The sequence below is a fragment of the Pongo abelii genome, chromosome 21, assembly GCF_028885655.2.
Source record: "Pongo abelii isolate AG06213 chromosome 21, NHGRI_mPonAbe1-v2.0_pri, whole genome shotgun sequence".
In the NCBI taxonomy this organism is placed as follows: domain Eukaryota; kingdom Metazoa; phylum Chordata; class Mammalia; order Primates; family Hominidae; genus Pongo; species Pongo abelii.
The window spans coordinates 64,230,503-64,256,858 of NC_072006.2; the positions used below are offsets into that span (position 1 = coordinate 64,230,503).

General features: G+C 44.4%; 1 protein-coding gene across 5 annotated transcripts in view; it reads left to right on the forward strand.

Annotated features, from left to right (window-relative positions):
- The window catches only part of PHACTR3 (phosphatase and actin regulator 3), a 274,833-nt gene extending 251,616 nt beyond the window's left edge, over positions 1–23,217 (forward strand). For 4 of the 5 annotated variants that reach the window (XM_009233778.3, XM_063720437.1, XM_024238522.2 and 1 more), the window contains 5 exons: positions 12,026–12,081; positions 15,929–15,990; positions 16,944–17,084; positions 20,725–20,801; positions 22,627–23,217. In XM_009233778.3, the coding sequence (XP_009232053.2) occupies positions 12,026–12,081; positions 15,929–15,990; positions 16,944–17,084; positions 20,725–20,801; positions 22,627–22,642 (352 nt within the window). In that variant the 3' untranslated portion in view covers positions 22,643–23,217. 5 annotated transcript variants of the gene reach the window in all.
- Positions 23,218–26,356: the final 3,139 nt, after the last annotated feature.

Below are 26,356 nucleotides of genomic sequence, written 5' to 3' on the forward strand. Positions count from 1 at the left end.
CAGCCCAGTTCTACCAGTAAGGCTGAGCTGTGTCCCACAAGCCCAGAACCATGCCCCCTGCAGCGGGGCCCCTGTATTGCCAGTGACTTCTCTGCTCATTTTGCTGTGCCAGCTTGAGAGGCTGTGCAGGGGCTGGGGACTCAGCAGTGACCAGGTAGACAAAGTCTCTGCCCTTGGAGGGCTCCTGAGTCCCTAACTAGCCAGCTTGGTGCCTTGTCCTGGGTTAGCACACATACTGCCTTTTGTACTCTGGTGGCAGCTGTGCAAGCATGGGACTGTGGTGTGTCTTTCACAGGCTTGGAGGGTGGCTTGCCCAAGGTTGCCTTGTTGCTGTCAAAACCAGCCTTTGGGCTCAAGTTTCTCAGTGTAAACCTGGCGTTGCCTTGGTGTCCCCCTCATGTATCCATTCATTCATTCAGACACTCATTCATTCATTCATTCATTCAGTCACTTGTTCATTTATTCATTCACTCATTCATTCATTCCCTCATTCAGGCACTTGTTCATTCACTCATTCATTCATTCATTCACTCATTCATTCATTCAGTCACTCATTCATTGGTCACTTATCATGGACCAGGCTTGGTTCCAGGGCCCTGAGTACACAGCATTGGGTACTACTGATGCAGTTCTTACCACTAAGGTACTCAAAACATAAATAATCAATTCTGGCCATGAAGGCCACGAAATACACAGATGCACCGGGGAGTAACCTGTGCAGAAAGGAGCCAGTTACTTCAGCTGGAGGAGTCGGGGTGGGCTTTCTGGAAGAAGAGGTTTAAGCTGAAGCATGGGGAGATCTGGGTAACAACTTTCTCAGCAGAGGGAAGGGCCCAGGCAGAGGTGCCGGGTGGGAATCAGCTTGGCATGTGCTGTGGTCTGAATGTTTGTGTCCTCCCCAAATTCATGTGTCACCCCCAGTATGATGGTGGTTGTACATGGGGCCTTTGGGAGGTGATTAGGTCACGAGGGTGCAGTGTTCTTGAGTAGGATTAGCACCCTCAAAAAAGGGACCCCTGAGGGCTGCATTGCTCCCTCCACCATGTGAGGACACCGTGAGAAGATGCTGTCTCTGGGAAAGTGGGTCCTCCCCAGATGCCGAATCTGCTGGCACCTCAACCTTGGACTTCCCAGACTCCAGAACAGGGAGAAATGGATTTTTGTTGTTTATAAGACACTGAGTTTAGGGGACTGTGTTGTAGCAGCTGCGCTGGGCAAGGGCAGCTCAGCAGGTCAGCAGGTCAGCATGACCAAAGGAGGACAAGGTATGGGGAGGAGGGAGAGGAGTGGGGTGGGGGAGGGGAGGGGTGCTCGGTGGCTTCGAGGAGGCTGGAGCTCTGCTCTTTAGCAGGTCGTCTCCCTCCAGGAATTCCTTGCCACGGGCTGGGGCCCCTGGGTCCTGGTGGATGAACACAGATCTTCGCTGAGTGTCCCTGGTCCACGCCAATGTGTGGCCAGCGTCTTAGTTCTTCCCAGCTGACTCAACCTGGGCTTGGCTCGCCCTTGGCTGGGACCCGAGGAGGCCAGGCTGGGTGGTGGGCCAAGTGGGGTGTGGGGCACATTCCTTCCAGTGCACTTCCCTGCCCCAGCCTTACACCTGGCACTACAGGGCACATGCTGTCCTCACCCTGCCTCTCACACGCCATCTCTCCTGCACACACCATCTCTCCTGCACACGCCATCATCTCTCCTGCACACGCCATCATCTCTCCTGCACACGCCATCATCTCTCCTGCACACGCCATCATCTCTCCTGCACACGCCATCATCTCTCCTGCACACGCCATCATCTCTCCTGCACACGCCCTCCTGGCCCTGCCTCTCACACCTGCTCTCTCCGTACACACTGTCCTCACTCTGCCTCTCACACCTGCTCTCTCCATACACACTGTCCTCACTCTGCCTCTCATACCCGCTCTCCCGCACACTCCGTCCTTGCCCTGTCTCTCATGCCTGCTCTGCACACACGGTCCTGGCCCTGCCTCTTATGCCTGCTGTCTCTCCTTCCCTCTCTCACGTCCTTCCCTGCAGGGTGCCTCTCTCCCTCCTCTTTGCACACATGTTCTTGGCCTTTCTTCCTCACTCCACTTTCCCCCTTTCAAAAATAGCATTGGCAGGGCTGGGTGTCACTGTGAATGACGTTCTCTGCGTTACCTTGACTGTGAGAACAGAAAGTGCCTCTCTACAGGTAGATGCGAGTTTGGTCCTGAAAGTCAAGGGCCTGGTTTTCCTCCGGAGGATTTGAATCCCTCCCTCTCCCCGCTCCCCTCCCTTCTCTCCGCTCCCCTCCCTTCTCTCCGCTCCCCTCCCTTCTCTCCGCTCCCCTCCCTTCTCTCCTTCCCTCCCTCCCATAGTTCTCAGGCACCAGGTGATTCCTCAGCACCTCTGAGAGTCCCCAGATGGAAGGTGACCTGGGTGTCCCTTGGTGTCCATGTTGCTGTCTTTAGCACCTGGAAGAGGAGGTAGAAGGGGTATGTTCATGGTGAGGTTGGGGAAGCCTCTCAGGGCAGCCCGGGAGCCATCCAGAGAGACTGGTGCTGGTGACCAGCTGGCCTTCATGGGCGGGGGTGGAAGTGATGTTGGTGCCTCATCTGAGCCCTAGGAACACCCAGCTCCAGGCGGCTGATTGGAGGCGAGACTCCTCCCCACTACCGGTGGGGCTGTTCCTGGTGCAGAGAGTGAAGGATCATCTGTATCCCAGGAGCACTAACCCATCCCTGGGCAGGGCAGTCTAGAGTCCCTTTTTGGCTTAGGGTGGGCCACAGAGCCAGGCTGACAAAACAGAAATAGCAACAGTGATGGGGACAGTGCAGTGTGCAGCTTGTGGAGCCCAGGGCACAGCAGCCTGGCTAGCCCCTCACATATGGCTCTCTCCTTTCAGTCTCACCAGGTGAGACCATGGAGGTACAGAGAGGGGACTGGCTGCACCCAGGAGGTGGAGGACAAGAGACACTGGAGAATCTGGGAGGCCAACTCCACGTACCTGGAGTTCTTTTCTGTGCTGTCCTGGGAGAAAGCCCAGGCTCCAGGGGACATATTTCTCCTGCGAGGTGGGGTTGGGAGGACAGAGTAGGCAGGAGCCTTTGGCCTGAAGACTTGTCACGGTGGGCACAAGAGGCATGGGACACCTTCCCGACATCAGAAGCCCCCCACCGCACCAAGCTTGGCGGGACTTCCTGGTGGAGTTGAAGTTGCCCTGCCTCTTATGCCCTCAGGACATAGGCAGCAGGCCAGCCATTCTCTGTTGCCTTTTGGAAATTTAGGGCAGCTCTGTGGATTGTCACAGCAACTGGAGCTCCTGTTGTATTTTCAGGATGGTCCCGGGAGGCAGGTGTTCTGCAGCCATGGGGCACTCCCTTAGCAATGAAGACTGGCCCCCTATTCCACTTGACTTCTGAATGTCCCTGGGACACTCATGAGAGTCCGAAGCCTCTTTGTGATGACCTGAGCCTCAGCCTAAGTGCATTTTGGACACACGCATGGGTATTTTGGTGGAATTGTATTACAGGTGGCATCTCCTGGAATGCAAATGCCAGAAACCTCTCCCACAGATTGGGGAGGGAACTTTGCTTTGTCCAGAACTTCACCAAGAATCATTCCTCCACCAGTGTCTCTCAGGGCATGGAGTGACCAGTGTGGCAGCTGTAGGTCTGTCTGCATTTGTGGCTGGCACTGTGATGGTGATTTTTCTGTAGCGGCAGCATTGGCAGTGTGTGCTGTGTTACCTAATCCAGCCATGCCTGGCACTTACCAATTGGAATATGTGTTATTTGATTAAAACTTAGTTTCCTTTTTCCTCCTTTATATTGCAGATAGGGTGTTACGTTGTTTTTTTGGTTATGCGTGTGAGGGATTTGGAGGAAAAGGGACAAGACAGAACAATTGTTATAATGGGGGGGTGTGGGGTACAGTGGGGCTGCGGACCCCTGTGTGAGGAGAAGGACATCTTTGCCAGACAGGGACAGTGTGAACAGCCACCTATTGGTAAATGCTGCTCAACGTGGGGCCATCACTGGGCCTGGAGTTTTGGGAGGGGTAGGAGCAGGAAGGGCTGCTGGAGGGGTCACCGTGGACTGAAAGGCTTTGCTGAGGGCCTTGGAGCTTGTCCTGAGGATGGTGGGAACCCGGGCTTGAGCTCATCATGGAGTAGGAGTTAGAGTTATGCTGCTGTGGGCAGGGAGGTGGACAGTATGGAGGTCTTCATCATCCAGGGCCGAGGCTTGCGGCCTGGATCAGGGAAGTGGCCTTGGGGACGGCGAGAGGCAGATGGATGGACGGACGGACGGATGGATGCAAGCAGAACCCAGCAGACTTGGAGCTTCCTGGGGTGTTGGACGTGGGGAGTAAGAGGAGCCAGTTCTCCCAGGGGTCTGGTGTGTGCCTGGGTGGTGGCTGGAGCCAGCCTCTGAGCCCAGGATGCTGGCCACTGAGCAGGTGTGAGGAGGTGGGGAACAGGGTGTGAAAAGGTCGGCTTTGGACTCAAAGTGCCTGGGGTCACATCCTCCCTGGCATCCTGGAAGTCAGGACTGCTGGCTACTGGGATGGGGCTTGCCCCAGGCGTGTGGACCAGCAGCCAGCAACTCTCAGCTGAGCCCTCAGTCGGCAGAACATCCCTGCTTGCTGTTTCCTAGTGTGGACACACTCCATCCCCTCTGCCTGGACACCCATCCTGGGTCTTTCCCTGGGCGGTTTCTTTCATCATCCAGGCCTCATCTTATGGCATGGAGAGTCCTCTTCTCTTCCTGAACTTCTCTCCAGACGCACCCACATTGCTCTGATGCTCTGAGACATAGGGTCAACGTGCCTGCCATCCATGCACCCAGATGGTGAGCGCCTGGGGGCAAGGAGAGGAGGCATCTGCCCCATTCACCATCAGATGTCTGACAGTGCATTGATGCATCGTGTGAATGGTGTGTGGAGATGCTGCCTCGCTGGGGAATCCCATCTCCAGGCGGGGGCCGCCAGCTTTTCTCAGTGACTCAAGGCGGCTGTGGGGCAGGATTGGCATTCCCAGAAAGGAGCCTCCCAAAATAGCCCGGGCGTCCCCTGTGGGTGTAGAGCTGTCTGTTCTCTCTAGGAAGGCATTCTGCCTTGTATGGAAGGAATTGCTTCTCAATTTCTGCTCCACGCTGAGGTGACTTTAGATGTTGATTCAAACCTCTTCTGTGACATCTGTGCTGGGTTGAGATCAAGATTTGGGGTATGTGCATTTAGTGGGGCAGCCTGGCTGGGTGGGGCTTCATCAGGGAAGCAAAGCTTGGGGAGCTGGAACTATACTTCTCCTGACCCCATGTCCTTCCACTTCCTGAAATTACCTGCAGCCCCTGATGCTGTGCTCATCATGCAGGAAGGCAGTCAGCTGAGCAGTGTGTGCAGAGTATGATTCAGAAACTGGTACAAGTTTGGCACTAAGACAGCGTCTGATGTGGGAAGAGGGGGTGTCTGATGAAAGAGGCTATGACAGATAGAGGAGCATGTGCATGTCTGATGGAAGAGGGTATGAGTGTCTGATGGAAGAGGGTATGAGTGTCTGATAGAAGAGGGTATGAGTGTCTGATGCAAGAGGGTATGAATGTCTGATAGAAGAGGGTATGAGTGTCTGATAGAAGAGGGTATGAGTGTCTGATAGAAGAGGGTATGAGTGTCTGATGCAAGAGGGTATGAGTGTCTGATGGAAGAGAGTATGAGTGTCTGATAGAAGAGGGTATGAGTGTCTGATGCAAGAGGGTATGAATGTCTGATGGAAGAGGGTATGAGTGTCTGGTAGAAGAGGGTATGAGTGTCTGATGGAAGCGAGTGAGTGATGGACAGTGTGAGTAGATGATGAAAGAAGGTGTGAGTGTTTGATGGAGGAGGGTGTGTCTGATGGAGATGGTGTGAATGTCTGATGGAGAGGGCGTGAGTGATGAAGAGGGTGTGAGTGTCTGATGGGGGAATGTGTGAGCATCTGATGGAGGAAGATGTGAGCATCTGATGGAGGTGTGAACCAGTAGATGATGGAAGAGGGTGTGAGCATCCGTCTGATGGAGGAGGCTGTCAGTGTCTGAAGGAGGAGTGATTCTTGGGGATCCAGGCCTGCAAGGAGGTGCTGGGCAGGATGGAGCCTGCAGCTCTGCTGGCTGAAGCTGGAAGAGACCTGGGCTGAGCATGCCAGGTGAATAATATCAGTGCTATAGTAGTAATGATAATGCCACCTATTTGTGTGCCAACCTCCTCCTGTATTTAGTGTTCTCAACTCTCCCAGCATCCCTGTGGATTTTGTTGGCAGGTGTTCACCTGGGGAATCAGAGGCTCAAGTAAGGGAGGGCGTGACCCCATCACCCAGCTGGCAGGGGTCAGAGCTGGAACTGGAATCCTAGCTCTGTGCCAGTGCTGGGGCCCCAGTGCTGACTGTGGGATAGACAGTTGACAGCCTCCACAGACCTGGAAATGAGGGTGGCACGGTTGCATCATGACTCCCAGAGCCTCTCCAGGCGTCCTGACTGTCTAGGCTGTCGGCGGTCTCATCAGCTCCACCTCTAGGCCCCTTCCTCCCCATCGTTTGTCCCCTGCTCCCTGTCTCCTCTGTGCTACTCACAGCACAGGGCCAGGTGTGTCGTAGGTGACTGCTACAGATCTGTCGTGTGAGAGGCACTCGGAACCAGGAAGTGCCTGTGGGGTCACCTCTTTGGCTGGTGCCCCCTTGCCCCCCAGGGCCCCCACAAATGACTCACATCCACACTTGAACATATGGACATCGTTTTCCAGGGTGTGTCGTGCTCGATACCTTTAATTCCTGTCTGCATTCCAGGGCCTGCTTAGCCTCTTCGTGGTTCCCCAGCCCAGCCTGGTCCTTCCAGCCTCCCTGTCATCCCCACCTCTCGTGTGTACACAAGCAGGGACCAGGTGGGGAGACCGGCAGATGTTGCTCTCTGTCCCTGGAGTTTCTTTTCTTAGTGTCGCTCCCACACCCACGCGATGCTTTAATTAACTGCCACACTCAGGCTTTCTCAGTGGGGAGAATCAGAAATAGACTGTGGCTTCCCCAGCTCCAGGAGGCACCAGGACATCACCAGCAGCCCCATTTCTGAATCAGGAGTCTCAAGCAGCTGCAGAGGGTGGGGAGGGTTGGTGAATCCCACAGGGGTTCTGCACTCCCACCCACCCCGCCCCACCCCTCCACAAGGTCTTCTGCAGCTTCCAAAGCCCAGCTATGCTCCAGCTACGTCTCTAGTGGCTCCTCGGAGAGCAACTTGATCCTGAAGCTCAAAGCCCAGGAAGCCCTGGCGGCATCCCCGCCCCAGCCAGGTCCAAACAGGCTATGTAGTGAGGGAGAGGAACCGGCGCCCATTCCTTTGCTCCTCGACACAGGCTGCTCCCCTTGCCTGCGCCGGCTCTGGGGGTCTGCTCTCGCAGAGCTTCATGACTCGTTCAACCTGACTGCCCTTTTCCTGGCCATGGTTCTGCCTAGAAAATATCCTGGGCCACCCTGGCCTGAGTGGCGACTGTGTGTCAGGCAGGGGTCAGCACACTGCGGGGCAGGGGTGGTGGCCTGTGATGCATGCCTCTGCCTGGACCTGACTCTCTGTGCCGGGAGAATGCTTCCTGGGCCTCATCCCAGCTGTGTTCCTGCTGGCTGGTTCCTGCCAGCTGGTGTTGCTGGTGTTCCTCCCTGCCTCAGCCCTCCCAGCATCTGGAACTGGCTGTGGGTTCTGATTCCAGCCGTAGTAGCTGCTGATCACATTTGTCTCTCTGAGCCTCAAGGGTCTCGCCTGTAATGTTGGCAAAGTAATTGTCTGTCCTTGGCATCAGGCTCGTCACCATTTTTCCTTTTGGAAGCCCCAACTCTGCATGAAGAGTTAGCATAGCTTCAGGTAGCAGGTGGACAAAAGGATATCTTTTATATATACTTAGGGTAACGAGTATTAATTTGGAGTGTGGGGTGTTTTTGCTTTGTGGCCAACTTCTTCCCCAAGTCATGAACACTTCAGGGGGCCCTCACAGGCCTGCAGCACACTTTGTCCTTGGTATCTAGTGGGGGTCTGGGCAGGTCCGTATCTCTTGGTAGTGGGTTCATCTCCATCTTTGTTGGACAGAAATCTGGAAGAGTCTGGAGAGTGTTTGCAAATGCAAATCTAGTCCTGGCACACTCATACCCATCTCACCCAGGTCTGCTTTAAATCCTTCAGTGCTGCTCTGGGGTTCTAGGAGTGAATCCAGACTCCCTCTCCAGGGATGCCAGGCTGTGTGGGTCCTGCCCCTGCTCAGCCTCAGTGCACACACACCACCATGCGATCTAAACGACCCCACCTCAGGACCTTTGTTCATGTCCTCTCCTCACCTAGCGATCCCCAATCATCCTCTGGATCCCAACTAAAGTGTCACCTTCTGAGAAGCCATTCATATCCAGGTTGGAGCCTAGTCTGAACAGTGGCCTGGCCTTGTTGGGTTGGCAGCACCACCCTAAGAACCCTGCTTAGCACCCTCACCTGGCAATCGGGGTCTTCTTGCTCACCTCAGTCCCCTCTGCTGGTGAGAACTGCAGGGAGGGTCTTGGGGCCCACAGCACTGTCTAGGGTTCTGCATCCACCCTTCCAGGGGTGGGGTCCTGGCACTCTGTAGGTAGAGAGGCGGGTTGGTGACAAGCCAGTGGGGTCCTGGCCTGAGCACCCTTTTGCTCTGTTTACAACCCTCTGCTTCTGGGGCTGTGTCTACCCAGAGGACTGCATATTCTAGACCATTCAGGGGTGCCCTGGTGACATTCCGTGAGAAGCTTGGCAGCTAGATGAAGCCCTGCAGTGAGCGATTGGACCACCAGACTGCCTCTGTGCCTTGGGACCAATTGCACAGTTTTTGCTGGCTTGATGTCTACACTTTCCTGAGGTGTATCAGTTGGATGAAATGCTTTTCTGGGAACATGGTCCGTGACCAGCTGGCAAGTCACAGGTTGGGTTTTCTTGAGAAATTACTATATCCCAAGCATACATTGTCACAAACATTTTTGCGCATTATCTCATTTAATTCTCATTAAGAGGGTCTGGTACTAATTCTCATTTTAGATGAGAAAGACAAGGTTCCAACAAAGGGCGGGGGGAAGCCTTGTTCGGGGGCCATGCCAGTGGACACCAGCCTCCAGGGACATTTGGGGTACTTCTCAGATTTGAGGAAATGCACAGCCTTGCTCCTCAGGTGTCCCTATGGGTGTTCCTGGCTGGGCAGCTGGCTCAAGAATTGTCTTGAGCCACACATAAAATACAAATGGCTGGGGCCAGCATCGCGGACAGTGAAAGAGTTTACCAAGGCAGTTGTGAGTAAAGGCAAATTTATTAGAGAAAGTATGAAGATCCGTTGCAAGGGTGCAATGGGCAGCACAGCAGAGAAGGGGCTGCTGCAAAGAGGCAGGGGCTGGAGGGAAGTTTTATAGGGTTGTGCCAGAGGGGTTTATGTGCAGATAAGGTCGTGCTGCTGGGGCTTCAAGTGGAACAAGATATTTGGAAATAGGATGTCATGCCAGTGGGTTGTCTGTGATTAGCCAGCTCTCAGAACAATTCTCCCCCACCTAGGACCCCTTCCTCCTTGTTGCTTACTTATTAGGACTCCACGTTTTACTTCCCAGGATCCCATTCCTATACACAGCCTCTCCCTCTTAGCCAGAGGAGTTGTGCAAAGTAAGTACCTTTTCATGGGTAAAAGACTCATGGTGCACTCACTCTTGCTGGGCTTCAGGGATTTTACATTTCTATTGCTCTAAAAGTGCCTGTGTGCCTTCCCCCTCCACCCCATCTCCTTCCTGCTTCCGAGCCCTTCTGTGGGCAGCATTGGGGCCAGGGATCTGGCTTGTTCCTGCTTTTCCTATGGTGGTCTGCCCCACCATTATTCAGACACAGAGGCTGTTGGGTTCTCTTACCATTCCCTGTTTACAGAGACTCAGATACGTTGAGAAGCAAGCTAAGGCTGGGTGCCCAGCTCTAAGGGGAGACCCCAGACAACTCCAATTTCCTGATGATTTCTCTTCCTTTACCTAATTCCTTCTCCAAGACCCTTGCAGACACTGCTGTACCAAGTGGATTCTGTATAACTCTCTCAGAAGTTTCCTCTTCCATGAAGCCTGCCTTGATTACCTCCCCCCATCCTCACTCCCTCAGTGTTTAAGCCCAGTGTGTGAACAGTTAAGAGACGCTGTGGAGGGAGCTGTGGTCTTCCCACACTGGTTTCTTCTCTTCATTTGGGTCTCAGCGAAATGTGTCTCTGCCAGATTCTGAATGTACCTGCCCCTGCCCAACCACTCACCCACCATATCCCCCATTTCCTCCACGGCATTGACCACTCTCTCAGATGATTTTGTTCATTTGTCTGCCTTTACCTCTAGACCAGGGGTGTCCAATCTTTCAGCTTCCCTGGGCCACACTGGAAGAATTGTCTTGAGCCACATACATAAAATACACTAACGATAGGTGATGAGCTAAAAATAATTGCAAAAAAACCCTCATGAATTGTGTTTTCAGAAAGTTTATGAATTTGTGTTGGGCCTCCTTCAAAGCTGTCCCGAGCTGCATGCAGCCTGCAGGCCACAGGTTAGACAAGCTTGCTCTAGACTATGAGCTTCCCAAGGGCAGGGAAGACTTCCCATATTCAGCACTCTGTTCTGGGGACTTGGAACAGTGCCTGGCACATAGCAAATATTTCATAGTCATTTCCTGAGTGCTTGAATGAATGGCCTTTGGGGTGTTTTGACCAGACTGCAGGAGCAACACTCAGTGAGCTAGGCTTTGCAAGCATTGTTTGGGACTGGGGAGGATTCCAGCCAGGAATTGTCAGGGGGGAGGTTCAAGTCTCACTGAACATCGAGATATGATGTGGAAGCAACCACCCACAGAGCCAGAAGACAAAGCCCCCAGGGGAGCAGAACCACAAAGGGTTGTGTTCTAGTGGGGAGGGAGGAGTGGCTGAGCCCCGCAATGCCCTAGGCTTTCTGCTGGGACAAGGATTATAAATAGGAGATAAATAATTTTTAAATGGAGGCAACATCCTCACTGGGACAAAATATTATGGCCCTAAATTCTGGGCATTCAAATAGTGGGCCCTGTTGTCTCCCTGCTGTGGTTAGAGGATCTGGAAGTGGGAAGGTTTCTGGCTCTGGCCCAAGGACAATATTATTGTAGTCATAAAAATAATCAGAGCTTGGCATTAATTTTGGATAATGATGCCTCCTTCTCCTGACAAGCCCTTTATGTTTTTTGGTGGTGACTGTTGTTGGCTGCATCCTCCAACTTCCTCAATGAGAGACCACTTGAAAAAGAAATAATAATTTGTCTTCACATCGCACACTCCGTCTGGGCTGATGGTGGGAGGGGAATGCGTGTGGGTGGGCTCAGCTCTGTTAGCTGCGCTGGCTGGAAGAGATTCCCAGTTTTTATTCAGCGCTCGAGCTGAGCTGCATGCTTGCTGACAAGAGGCGGGAGGCCCCTCAGACGTCTTTAGACACTCCCCCTTGTGCTGGGCTGGGCACAGGCGGCTCTACTCAGCAGTTCAGCAGGCAGAAAGCCGGAAGGAGAGATCAGTGCTCCCAAGGCTGGTGTCTCCCGTGCTGACAACGGAGGCAGTGCTGGGAAGCATGGATCTCCCAGCATCTCTGGATCCAGAAGCCTGAAAACAGGTGGTGCTACCCACCCCTCCCTAAGCCAATGGGCAGGAAAAAGAATTTCCTGAACAGATCTCCTCGCTGCTTAAATACACTGCTCTGGTGAACAGTCCAGGCCAGGCAAGGTTTGGGCGATTGATCAGAAAAATGAAGACCTGCACATGCGGAGTTGGAGCAAGGACTACCCTAGTATTAGCTCTGTGACGGGAGAGCTTTCACTGTCACCTGGAAGTCTGACTTGATTTTGCCAGCAAGAGGCAACAACCAAAGGTTCACTTTCTCTCCTCCCAATTTTGGGAGGCGATCTATAGGGGTGTGCCAGCCACCTCTCATCCTTGCAGACCCCAGGTGGAATTTGCAGGCAGCTGCTATGGTGCAAAATATAATTTTAGTGTTTTTCCGCAGACGGCTGAGCCAAAGACCTGCCGTGGAAGAGCTGGAGAGAAGAAATATCTTGAAACGTGAGTAGCTGGTGATTCCTCTAGAGGTTTTCCTTCACGTGTGGTGAGGCTGTTGCACAAATCCTGAGTTCCCATAACCCAGCCCTTCTCTGCAAGCGGAATGCTCCATGCTCCCAGTAACTCTGAGCTGCTGAGGAATTCTGAAAGCAAGCCCCAAAGGAAAGCTGATATACCTAGAAACATTCCTTTTTTTTTTTTAATTTTAAAAAACTCCTCTCCTCTTAGCATAAAGATGTTTTTACTTTCAGGGTTAGTCCCATATATCTAAGCGCGTTAGGTTTCAAGCAGGTCTTCCTGGCAGTTTGGGTTGGGGTTCTTCATGGCTACAGAAATCACAAAGCATGAACCGCATGAACACACTAGAGAAGGACACGCCCCTTGCCTGTTACACTTGGGAGGAATAAAGCAGTCAGCTCAGGGAAACAGTGAAGCCATGGGAAGCTTTCCTATGGCTCAGGACTTTGAGGTTCCAGGACCCTGTGTCGCTCCCAGCCTTGTGCCCCCTTGCATTTCCCGTTAGCTGGACAATTATAGCATATGCTGCGCATAGGTGTTCATGAGTAACCTGCATGCGCTAGGGCACTATATTCCACTAAATATTCCATAAAGTCAGTGATTTAGGGGTGGCCAAACCTCTTGAAAAAGTGTTTCTCCGATAGTTCTTTATCTAGTCATTTTCAGTTTTCAAAACATTTTCTACAGAAAGTGTCTTCTAATGGCTTGGATTTTTAAAGGACTTTTTTTCTCTTTATGTGATGAACACTGCAGGCTTTCTCTGAGTTTGTTTTCTTATTTGTGAACATCTTTTTATGAAGTTATAATGGTACCAAGCTGACTTTCTGTCAGAAAATACCGCAGAGCCCCTTGTTGGTCTGGGTACTTAACTTGAATTGATTCCTCCCTCCTTTCTTTGCCTCAATGCCTTCATTAACTGCCTAAAACAGTCCCCTCCTTTATAGATTGTTGAAAATAACCCTCAGATAAAGACTTCTTCATTTTACTTTTTAAACTTAAGATATAGTGACTACTGTTCTATGTTAACTATACCATCTCCGAGGATTTAAAGAAAAGCTCTTCATTGATAACATGCTTAATTAAGTAGGCAGACAGAAAAGTCAAGCTGTTTCAGTTGCCAAATATTTGAATTTTTAAAAATTAAGTTACTTATTTATAAAGCTTATAAGTTGCAGATGCTACTAAAAGTAGCAGTCAAGACTTGAACCAGGCAAGTTCAAGACACAGGAAGCACCACATTCCAAGTAGCCTGCTGTCAGCAACAGGAAGAGAGTACTACAGCCCAGACTTTTAACCCAGGAACCATGTCTTCTTTCAGTAGCAGCCTCTTCCTTCCTATTGTGGGCAACCAGGTCTTCCCATGAGCAAGTACTTCTAATTGTGTTATTCTTTGGAAATAAATATCAGAGCCTTAGAAACAGAACTATCTTTGGTGAATAGGGAGCTAGCAAGTGCATAACTGAAACTGACTGCCCTAACCTTCAGTGCACAAAAGGGAAGATGGGTTTCCTCTGCGGTGGCCATGGCAATCCCTCCATAAACACTGTGCCTTCATCAGTGAATGTAGGTTTGTCCTTACCTCAGAAGCCCTCTCTAGTGTCCTGAGTGGGAGGACCTGAGAATTTTACTGCTAGGTTTGTGGTGGATGTTTGGTTTTACTTTTGTTCTGTGGAGATGAGAATAGGGTAACTATATATAGCCTAGTATGAAACATCATACTCATAGGCTCTTGATACACAGGACTTCAAGCACTCATACTATATTGTATTTTCTTCTTATAATCAATTCTTAGAATATCACTTTTGTATTTGCTTCAAGGGGGAACTCATGACTAACTGCAATCATATCTGAGGAGCACTCAAAACTCTGCCCATATCAGTATAACATGGATAGAAAAGCAGAAGAGCAGGGGCCCCTTTATATGGTGATGGTAATTCTTTATTATGCCCAATCTGTGCCAGGGACTGTATTCAGTACTTGGTATATATTCCCTCATTTAATCATTGCAACATATTTGTGGGTTTGCACTTTTTAACAAATGAATATTGGGAAAAGGATAGCACTAGAGTTCAACCCCAGGTCTGCCTAACTCCATTGCCCATCTTCTTAACTACTGCATCAAAAGCAGTAATACATTTCTGGATATTCATGGAAGACTCATGTATAACTAACTGTCCAAGCTGCTGGAGCTATTTCCAGAAAATACGGGTATAGCAGTCCCTGATTATGGGTCCCTTGCTTTGTATAATGCACAGGGTGTTCTGGGTCTGGAAATAAGAAATCCGCAAACATATCACTAAGGGGAGCTCAGAAGGGGAGGTCTGTGGGCTTAGGCTAACAGGGAGGACTTCTTGGAGGAGGTCTCCAACAGAGCGCCTGGCACAAATAAGCACTCTGACAGGAACTTTCAAAGATCAATTCTCCAAAGACCCTGCTGGTGACCTTCATAGTAATTATGGCATTTTTCAGGATTAAAAAAAAAAAAAAGATCTGACTTTGTTTCAATCTTTTCACATGGAAGCTGCACTTGGGAGTTGCCCATGGCCTATTTTAAAGAAATCTGAATATTTTACGTCACGTAAATCCCTCATGGCTTGCCTTATCTGGACACTTTCACAATGTTTCTCTAATTGTATCAGCTTTCTGATGATACCTTAAAAGTATGGTTTCTTCTGGTTTCTCACTTGTATAAAGAATTGAGCAGAAACAGGATTTCATTACCTTTTCTAAAACACCCTAATCCAAGATGACTCACTTTAAAAAAAATTACTGGAAAGCACAATATATTAAACTCTCATATAACCAATCCCAAAAATGTATAAATATTTGAAATGCATCTTTTACATAAAGGCAGATAATGTGAAATTGTGTTAATTGCAAGTGGCAGGATTTCCCTTACCAAAACCTACCAGTGTTTCTAGGAGTGCTGATTGTTGAAATCTCTTTCCTAGGAATGGAGCTATGTTCAGGTCAGGGACATAAGGCTTTATTTAGCAACAGAGAATACCAGAAATAGGACAGCCATTATCTTGTATCCCGGGGGAAGCTTACATTTTATACTATATCTCAGCACTTTGGTCTATTTTTAGCTTCCAAGTGTAGGTGCGAGCACAGCTTGAATGTTAATAGTCACAACTTACCAAGCAAAGCTAATTTTGCTGAGGGACTTGGGCTCCTTTAAAAGGCACTGTCATATAACAGTGTTCACGCTTCAGCAGTGGAGAGTCAGCGAGGTTCATAGATGTGTTAAGATTTGAAATATAGTCTGAACATATAAATTCCAGGCAAGCATACACTGCCCAGGAGCTGAAGAAGGTGTTCCATGTTTTCTGTTGGTTAAAAAGTCTGTACGCTTATTAAGGAAAAAAATTAGTGGCAGTGCTATTTATATTGAAATGTACATATACATTTATTTACTTAGATGCCACATAAAAAAAGCTGTAGTAGACTAAGTGCTAGATGTAAATATAAAGATATTTTGGGAGAAAGAAAATCAGTGAGAAAGACAGACACAGAGGTGTCTACTTCCTTAAACAGCAGCCATTATCTGTGGTTGTTTCTAATGCACAGAAGGGCTGAGGAGAACAGGTTGGGATGACAGCAAAGCTTTGCTTAGTACAAGTATTTCTGTGTAATGAGACCATGATCTCCTGAGCAGTGACTGACAAAGTGGGAAAAAAACACCAAGAGTGATATGGAAAAAGGTCTCCTTAATATCTTACCTTCAGCTCCCAGAAATACGGATATCTTGGGTACACTTCCCTGCTAAAGAGAAGAACGTTTCAACCTGTTTCTCTTTGTTATTTTTTTTTCCTATTTTAATCTTTCACAGAAAGGAATGATCAGACAGAGCAGGAAGAAAGAAGAGAAATCAAGCAAAGATTGACAAGAAAGGTAGTATAAGCATTTTATTGGCTGAGTAATAAAAGGTGGTCTAGAGAACAGCTGCTTCGGTAGCACGTGGGATGGGTAATGCTAGGTATCACTCTGTGGTCATGAATAACGTTTTCCTGGACAACATGGCATCAGTTAAATCAGGATATTTGCTCAGCAACAATGAATTAACTCCCTCTGACGTTCTCTGTGGACGAAGTCCTTCCCTAGCACAGTAGCACTTGGAGAGGTGCACAATGCACATGACATTTTTTACTTATGTTCAGGTGGAAGCCAGAAGTTGATTGGCATTTTCTTAATTCACAGTGTCTAGGAAAAGCATACCTGGGTATCAGTGTTTTAGTCACATTTTACACTCATCGTTTTTGTTCACCTCCAATATGTCTAGAAGTTCTTCAGTTGCAGAAAGCTTTATTAGACTCAAAGGTTTGTTATCTGTGACTCAAATAGTTAATATTTACTATGGCCAATACAGGTAGCAACTCTATAAACCTTAATCTACTTTTAAAGCCTTGACCATTTCTAAATTCAAGTGTTCTGGATTCCCCTTCTTCGTTGTGCTGCTCCATAATAATTCTCTTGAAATTAACAGAATATCCTCCCTAAGCTGGACATACAATAACTTTATTAGTACTTTAAAAAAGCTTATCTAATTGTATCTGAAGCCAGTGATGCCATAAAATCTAAGTTAATTCACTAACCATTCCTTGAGCTGGTGCTATGTACTACTGGGGGTGCGACTCCTTCTGATAAAATATGTTGGAGGAAGGGGGATTGTGATTTAAGAGTACAGTATATAATTTCAGCCCTTCACATTAGAGATTGCTTGTATTTGGGTTATATTTTCCAGTTTCAGTTTTTTTTTTTTTTTTAGAGAAGTGCTGTTTGTTCAGAGTACTTCAAAAAAGCTAGTTTGGCATGTGATACTTAACTATGATGATCTTTAATTTTAGCTTAATCAGAGACCCACCGTTGATGAATTAAGAGACAGAAAAATTCTGATACGATTCAGTGATTACGTGGAAGTAGCAAAAGCGCAGGACTATGACAGGAGGGCAGACAAACCCTGGACGAGACTGTCAGCAGCAGATAAGGTACATAACTGCCTGTGCTGGTGGGGGGTGTTGGGTGATATAATAAGGGCAAAATATGTCATGCCAGGGAGTTTATTCATAGACAATGGGAGCCCTCAACTATTTAAGGGTATACTGCAGTAAATATTGGTTTCTCAAAGATAATTCAGGGTCAGATTGAGAAGTGGTTCTCAGCTAGGTGACAGTTTTGCCCCGAGGGACATTTGGCAATGTCTAGAGACATTTTTGATTGTCACAACTCGGGATGCTACTGGCATCTACTGGTAGAGGCCAGGGATGCTGCTAAGCATCTTACAATGCACATAACAGCCCCCACAACAAAGGATTATCTAGTCCCAAATGTCAAGACTGTGAAAATTGAGAAACCTTGGTATAAGGGATAAATCAAAGGTGGGCAAGGCTGCCATAAGAGATCAACTGACAAGTTTAAACAAAAAGAGCTACAGTGGGGACAAAGAGGCATTCAAGAAAGCCTCTACAGTATAGAAGAGGTTCTAGATTCTCTCCCTGGACTTGTGCAGTTTGAGGTATCTCTGAGAACCTCCTAAGGAGTCTGAACTGAACAGCTAGAGAGGCAGGAAGAACACAAGGAGGTGTAGTAGGTCATAGGGTCTCTGCATGACATTTGCTGAGCACAAAGAGGGTAAGTTCCTGTCTGTGATCAAACACTTGACTGGCAGGATTTAAGCCCAAGAGTGTCCATAGAGTTTTGTCACCTTCTTGCTTCTATTAATTTTCAGAAGACTTAAAGCCTTTAGGAAGAGAAAAATTATACATTCAGGCAAGGAATTTGCTAATTGTTCTTCATTCTTCATATGCCGAGTATAAGTATGTACACAGATATTGCATCAACTTGGAGAAATGCGAACATGTTGGACTAACTTGCCTGGTTCTTTGTGACTGATGTGCTCAGAGGATCACAGTGATATGAGGAGAAGTATCTTTGGTAGTCTGCGGATGTGTTTGAGTATGAGAATAATATATCCCTAAAGTTCTTAAACACTTCACTTGTCCCAGAGGCTATGTTTGATGTTTTCAGTCTCATCGGGTCCCTCGAGTGTTTATCTGAGAAAGAAGTACCTGATGCAAGTGGGCCTGGGGAAGCCAAAATATTAATGTATGCTGAAGTTAGAAAGGCTTATTTCTAGATTATCTCAGATTATAAAATTCCAAGTTCACTGAAAGCTGAAGTTTATTATCTTGGTGTTCCTGTTTCATTAGTGCCCTAAGCATGTGCTTGGTCTGTTTAGGTATGGAGTGAATGGGGTTGGGGGAAGGGCTGTCTTCCCACTACAGTTCAGCAAATTAATGAATGGAAGACTTACATAATACTAGTCCTAGCCAGAGCAATCGAGCAACAGACAGAAAGGGCATCCAAACTGGAAAAGAGGAAGTCAAGTTATCCCTCTTTACAGACAACATAATCTTACACCTAGAGAAACCTAAAGACTCCACCAAAAAACTTAGATCTGATAAATTCACTAAAGTCGTAGGATACAAAATCATACAAAAATTAGTAGCATTTCTATAAACTAATAATGGACTAGCTGAGAAAGAAATCAAGAAGACAATCTTATTTAAAATAGGTACCAAAAATACCTGAAAATGAATTTAACCAAGGAGGTGAAAGACCTCTACAAGGAGAACTACAAAACAATGATGAAAGAAATTGAAGAGGCCACACACAAATGGAAAGATATCTCATGCTCATGGATAGAAAGGACTAATACTGCTAAAATGACCATACTGCCCAAAGCAATCTACAGACTCAATGCAATCCCTAACAAAATACCAATGTCATTTTTCACAAAAATAGTAAAAGCCATCCTAAAATTCATGCGAAATCCAAAAAGAACCTGAATAGCCAAACTAATCCTTAGCAAAAAAACAAAACTGGAGGCATCACACTAACTTCATAACGTTATACTGCCAGCATAATATTGGTATAAAAGACACATAGACCAATGGAAAAGAATAGAAAACCCAGAAAAAATTCACTTATTTACAGCCAACTGATTTTTGACAAAGGTGCCAAGAACATAAACTGGGGAAAGGACACTCTTCAATAAATGGTGCTGGGAAAATTGGATATCCATATGGCAAAAGAATGAAACTGCACCCCTATTCTTACCATATACAAAAATCAACTTGAAGAATAAAGACTTAAATGTAAGACCCCAAACTATAAAACCACTAAAAGAAAACACAGAAGAAACAGTCCAGGACATTGGTCTAGGCAAACATTTTACGGCTAAGACCTCAAAAGCACAGATAACAACCAAAATAAACAAATGAGACTATATTAAACTACAAAGCTTCTACACAACAAATCAACAGAGTAAAGAAACAACAGGGAATATGAGAAAATATTAATATCTGCAAACTATTCATCCAAAAAGGGACTAATATCCAGAATATACAAGGAACTCAAATAACAGTAAAAAAAAAAAAATCCCATTATAAAGTAGACAAAAGACATGAATAGACATTTCTCAAAAGATGACATACAAATCGCCAACAGGTATATGAAAAAATGCTCAACATCATTAATCAACAGGGAAATGCAAATCAAAACCACAATGAGACATCATCTTATTCCAGTTAGAATAGTTATTAAAAAAATAAAAGCATGCTGGAAAGGATTAGGAGAAAAGTGAACTTTTATATACTGTTGACGGGAACGTAAATTAATGCAGCCATTATGGAAAAAAGTATGGAGACTCCTCAAAATATTTTTTAAAAACTATATGATCCAGAAATGCCACTTCTAGGTATATATGCAAAGGAAATCAAATCAGTACATTGAAGAGATATCTGTACTCCCCTGTTCACTGTGGCATTATTAACAATAGCCAAGATACAAAATCATCTAAGTGTCCATCAATAGATTAATGGATAAACAAAATGTAGTATATGTGAATCCAGTGTGTATACATACCCACACAAAATGGAATATTCCACCTTAAGAAAATCCAGTCATTTTTGACAACATGTATGGAACTGGATGTTACTATGTTAAATGAAATAAGCCAGGCACAGAAAAACAAATATCGCATGTTCTCACTCGTGTGGGATCAAAAAAGTTGATGTCATGGAGGTAGACAGTAGAATGATAGACACCAAAGGCTGGGAAGGGTGGCAGGGTTTGGGGAGAGAAAGAGAGGTTGGTTAACGGGTAGTAACATACAATTAGATAGAAGGAATAAGTTCTAATGTTCTATAGCAGAGTAGGGTGACTACAGTTAACAACTATGTCGTGTATATTTCAAAACAGCTAGAAGAGAGGACTTAAAATGTTCCCAACACAGAAATGATAAATACTTGAGGTGGACATCCCAAATACTTGATCATCACACAGTCTATGCATATAACAAAATATCACATGTACCCTGTATATATGTACAAATATTATGTATCAATAAAATTTTTACAAAGACTTCCAGAATATTAGCTACATACTAGCTTGGTAGGACTATAATAATGAGTATGGCAGTTTTAATGGTGAACCAAAAAATTGTTTATTTTTTTCTGTATATTACATAATAGAGTCAAGTATTAGGAATGGTTAATTTATAAACATGATGCTAATTTCCTGATTTTTTAATATCCTGTAAAACAATGTCTTGTTTTTAAATTTCAGGCAGCAATTCGTAAAGAATTAAATGAGTACAAAAGTAATGAAATGGAGGTACATGCATCAAGCAAGCACTTGACAAGGTCAGATTTGTTTCTGTGAATTTCATGGTACTGATTTATTTTTGAAACACACACCGCCTCCCCCCCGCCCCGCCACAAACCATGTATCAAGCTATACAAATTCAGCATTTTTCCAAAGAACTCTATTGAACAAACAGAATGTACCTCAAGTAAGAATGCTGCCTGCTCCCATTATTTCCTTTAGGACTTGGTGAAAGGTGATATGTATGGTAACAATATTGGTTTATTTAAGTAGTTAATGCATATTTAACAAAAATAAGCCTCAAAGCAATGAAAGTAATTTTTCTGTGTATTTAATTCCCCTCTAATATTCAGAATTCCTCCAATTTATAAAACTCACCTATTTATACTTATAGATTTCCCCACCTTCACATTTACTTTTTCCTATCTTAAATTATTAGTCACATCTTTAACACAGCCAGTGTTCTCCTAAAGCTGAGTATTTGTTTCCTCAGCAAATATTTGAGTAAGTGCTGAGAATGCAATAGTGAATATGATAAAGGAGGCTCCCATCTTCGTGGAGTTTATGTTCCATTGGGAATATATTGGCTGATTCTTCCATAATCAAGACTTTTCCCATTAAGATGAATATATTCTCTGTCTATGCTACCATATGCAAGGGATGACACTGGGCTTCTTGGTGATGACAAAGTTGGGAAAAGATTTAACTTTCTTTACTTACTGAACTGCATATTTTTTCAGTATTTCCCCCCACTTCTTTGCCATGACCAGTAGTAATTATGTGAAGTTCTCAAACATCTCTGATTCTAAAGCAGATGACTGTGATGCAACAAGCCTTCAACTGTATCAGTTGCTTTGTCTTCTCTTTTATCTGAAGATGCTCAAGGCCCACATACAAAGAGAAAGGAAATCCTGCATATAGATACTGCCTTAAACTAAAATAATAGTTTCAGTTTTCTGTTTGTTACAAAGTGGCCACTGCAATTGTTATCTGAAAGATTTACTCTGTAAGATTAATGTGGCTATAGAACAGAAACTAAGTACAATGGAATTCCACCTTAACCAATGGTTTTAGGGTGAATATATCAAGGGGAAGGGAAAGTTGGATGAATAGGAAAAAATTATGCAAAGAGTTTGTTTTTTAAGGTTCCGTGCCATGACTAACATACTTTTGGGAAGGAATAGGTCACATGAATGTTTAGGAAAAACAGTTCCAGTAAATCATGCACAATTACATTTAATGTTCATTCTGTCTTAAATACAATGACTACATATTCTATATATTGCAATCTCAATTTTGTACATTTTCCAGTTATACATTATTAAATGTTTAGTAAAGATATTTATTGTCCTAAGTTGATAGCTTTCTAAAATAATGACTCTAATACTTGAACATAAGGAAATAATTTTAAGATCTTTATACCACGTTTTAACAATTCATATCAATTTAAGAGTCAGTATTTTTAGTTATGAGATTTTGTGTTTTAAAATTACTATGAACATATTACTCTACAAAGTCATAACTCTACTATAATTTTCAATAATTTATTAACAAATTCATTATTTCTACTGATTTAGCAAAGCCCTGGCCTTTCTGTGTACTTCAAGGGCTTAACTCACAGTTTCAAAACTAAGTTCTAGGTAGTCCTAAGAATTCAGCATATAATATAACAGGGGCCTGAGAGTGGGGAGCCCTCTGAGACTCTACCCTATTTTAACCAGAGTAGCTCCATCCTCATGTTTTACATATGGGACTTCTGAGAAGCTTTTTAATAGCAGCAAATTTATTTGTCTAAGGTTTTTGGCTATTTTAACTGCTAGAAATGTATAACCTTAAATTCTTTGTCTTTTTTATAATCTCTAGATTCCACAGGCCATAGAGATTTTCTTCTGAGAAGAATTTGTGTTTAATTTTTTGATACCAACACTGAACATTCATCAGGGAACTTTCCTGAAGTTCAGCTCAAGACTACCTGCTGTGTTTGTGAGAAGAGCAGGATCACACACACAGGTGCAATCTTGACCACACTTACCTGCAAGAGGAGTAACCAGAGGACACACTTCCTTCCTTCTTTGGTGTCTGAGGAGTGTGAACTGTTGGGGTCAGTTAAGACCCAACATAACTCTATCAGAAGAAAACTGTTGTTTGCCTTTCAACCTTGTTTTACAGTTCTGCAGTGTAATGGAGGACGGGCAACGTGCATGTGCAGGCTCACCACTCCCAGGCCTCTGACATGAGGGACATGTGACAGTGTCATTCAGTATTATGTTCAAAAGACATTTTTATCCTGATCATAATTAATTTGAAAACCTTTAAGTTCATGTTATACAAAATGATTTACTGTATTATACTTTTCCTTTTTTATATAATGTCTAACAAAAAATACAGCTGCAACATTTTGATTCCTGTTAATTTTGTTCTTTAATTAAATGACTACTTATTGCAGGAAATTAACCCAGGCTTTACATTTTCTTGCGGTTGGGATGAGTGGTACTTTAGAACAGGGATCTGTGAAACAAGTCAATTTTTACTTTTGAACCATCAAAATCCAAACACTTGAATGAGAATTCCAACTTTTTATGTGTTTGGTAAATTTTGTTTATATATGTGGTTTGTGCCTTAGAAAATCAAATTGAGTGCGTTTAACCAAGAAATAAGCAATAATTTGTTGAAAAATTGTATCAAAATGAAAAGTATGCCTCTTTAGAGTATTTTTAAGCTCACCTCTGCAAACACTGTTAAAGAAAGGAAATTTACCCCAGCACGAAGGTGAAAATCTTGGCACAAAGGGGGAAACTAACAAACAATAAATGTTCCCTGAAAAATATTTTTAATTGGCTTTCAAATAAGTGTCCTTACAGAGGTGAGCCTTCCCTCCTCTTCCCTCCTGGTATACTGGTGAGGCAGGAAGCACAGTAACTTGGAGCATGACTTTCAGAGCTTGCAGAACTTGTGCACAAATCCAAGCTCTGTGCTAGTCAACAAGTTACTTGTTTTCTCTATAGTATGTTCATATCTCTCTCACACAACATTGCTGTAGTATCTAAATAAGATAAAGTAGCTAAAGTGCTGGCACATTGCTGAGGATGTTCTGGGAATCCAATAAATGTTAGCTACTGATATGGTTGCCAGGTAGCACCTGGAGCAGCTGAGTGTCCTCTATGACTTCTTGCCACATATGCTACCTCATTGCTTTCCACTATTTTTCCTTTTCTACTTAAGACTGCTACTGGGTCAGACGCCCACAGAAACTGCCAAGTCTTTATGTTAGCACTTTGTCCAAAGTGACTTATGATCAGTCCCAGAGACTAGCAAAACACACTATTCATTGAATTATAGTTTTTTTTTTAATAAGAAATTGTTATGGTAGAAAAATTCCAGCTCTACCTCTTAGCTGCTCTGTAACCTTCTGTAAATCAGTTGACTTCTCTGAGCCTCAATTTGTTTGTGAAATGTATCTAAATCCTTTCTAATTAGAAGTCAGTTAAATTTAAAGGATTTGATATATATACATTATATATTTTGTTATTCATAACCCATTATTTGTAGCCAAAACTTTACCTCTTTTCTATTTTAAGCAACATATTAGAAGCTCTCTGTATTTAGTATTCAATTTAAAATATTAATGGAAGCCCAAGTTATGTAAAACTAAGATTTCAATTTCCCTCACATAGAAATATTAATATATTTACTATGAAACAAAGAAAAGGAAAAGGTGCTACTGTTTAGAAACCACCTTGGGCCCCAAAGTACAAAAGATCAGTACTGCTTAACAAAAGAACCAGGCAGATCCTATGGTTAGAAATGACCTGGTTAGACGGGACATATATTTAGTTTTTTCCCCAAGTCCCATAACTAGTGGATAATAAAACTGAAAAGGTAAAGTGCAGGATAACCAAAGGAGCGTTTGGACTGGTTCAGACTCAAAGGTTCTAAGATATCCTAAAACCAGCAGACATTTTCACTTTAATCAAAATTTGTGGCAATAGTATCTAACTTCTACCATTGTGTTTTTATTATGCACAAACTATTACTCTAAACTATACTTACATATTTCATGTTCTTATCAGGTAGTATAAGGGTTAAGAGATCAACTAAAATTGAATCAAGTATATTTACTCTCCACCTGCACATCACAACTATCAAGTTAGAGGAATAAAATTAAAAAGCAATTCACAAGTCATATTACACTGATGACATACATGTATATGTACACGCATTTGCATATGTTTATAATTTGAAGAGAAAGTTTATATACTTAACAGCCAACAGATTTAGAAAAAACTATTTGTCCTACTGAATAACAGTATATATGAATTATCAGAATTCTTCATTACTAGTATTCAATCATGAGGTTTTTATGCAATAAATTTACAAATCATTTGCCCCTATTTTCAGAAAAAATTATTAAAGCAACCATGAATATTTAAATCATAAGTTCTGTTTTTAAGGAGTTCAAAACATTTTTACAAGCATGTTAGTAATTTAGTGAGAGGAAATTAAATATCTTCTAGAAACATCTAGTAACTTTTAAGCTAATGTAATAGAGGAAATACCACATTATATGACTTTGTAAAAAGTATTTCTAAAAGAATTTAAAGGGGGCTGGGCATGGTGGCTCATGCCTATAATCCCAGCATTTTGGGAGGCCGAGATGAGTGGATTGCTTGAGTCCAGGAGTTCGACACCAGCCTGGGCAACATAGCGAAACCCCATCTCTACAAAACAAACAAAAAATTAGCTGGGCATGGTGGTATGCGCCTGTAGTCCCAGCTACTAGGGAGGCTGAGGTGGCAGGATCGCTTGAGCCTGGGAGGTTAAGGCCGTAGTGAGCCGTGATTGCACCACTGCACTCCAACCGGGGCGACAGAGCAAGACCCTGTCTCAAAAAATATAAAAATAAAATAAAGAGACTTTGAAATCACCTAAGTAATTTTTTGACAATTGAAATGGTGGTGGGAGCGGGGAGGAAGAACCTAACATCAAGACATCCACCTTGTGGAAAGATATGGTAATTACAGGCCTACATTTATTATACATTGGAAGTGAAGTCAAAGTTTTTAGCTATGTATCTACAGTCCTTCAACAACAAATTCAAGCTCGGAAATGCAAAATCCTAGTTGTACTATTAAAACTGCTATTACTATATGCTTCCAATACCCATTTGTCTAGTTTTTTCCAGAGACCTTTTTCTCTGTTTTTCATATGAAAACATCTCAGAAGATATTCGTAAGCAAGTGAACATATGAAACTGAATATATGAAAAATATTTTCAAAAAGTAGATTTCTATAAATCCCATTTGCTTATTTAGCTGCAAATTTATTTACAGTGATGATACTAGGAGCATACTACGAGTTCATATTCAAACAAAAAATGTGTGTTAGAATGAACAACAGAAAGTACTGGTTAGCAGTTCCATAGTTCTATGAAAATAGAGCAGTATTTTTAAAGTAATACAAATTTTCTTAAAAAACCTTTTCCAAGTTTTTAATCTTAACTGTAAATCTTAAAGATATAAATGGGGAAATTCTAAAAATTCAGTTTTCTTACTAAGCAATGGGAGGAAAGAAATCTGGATATATGATACATATG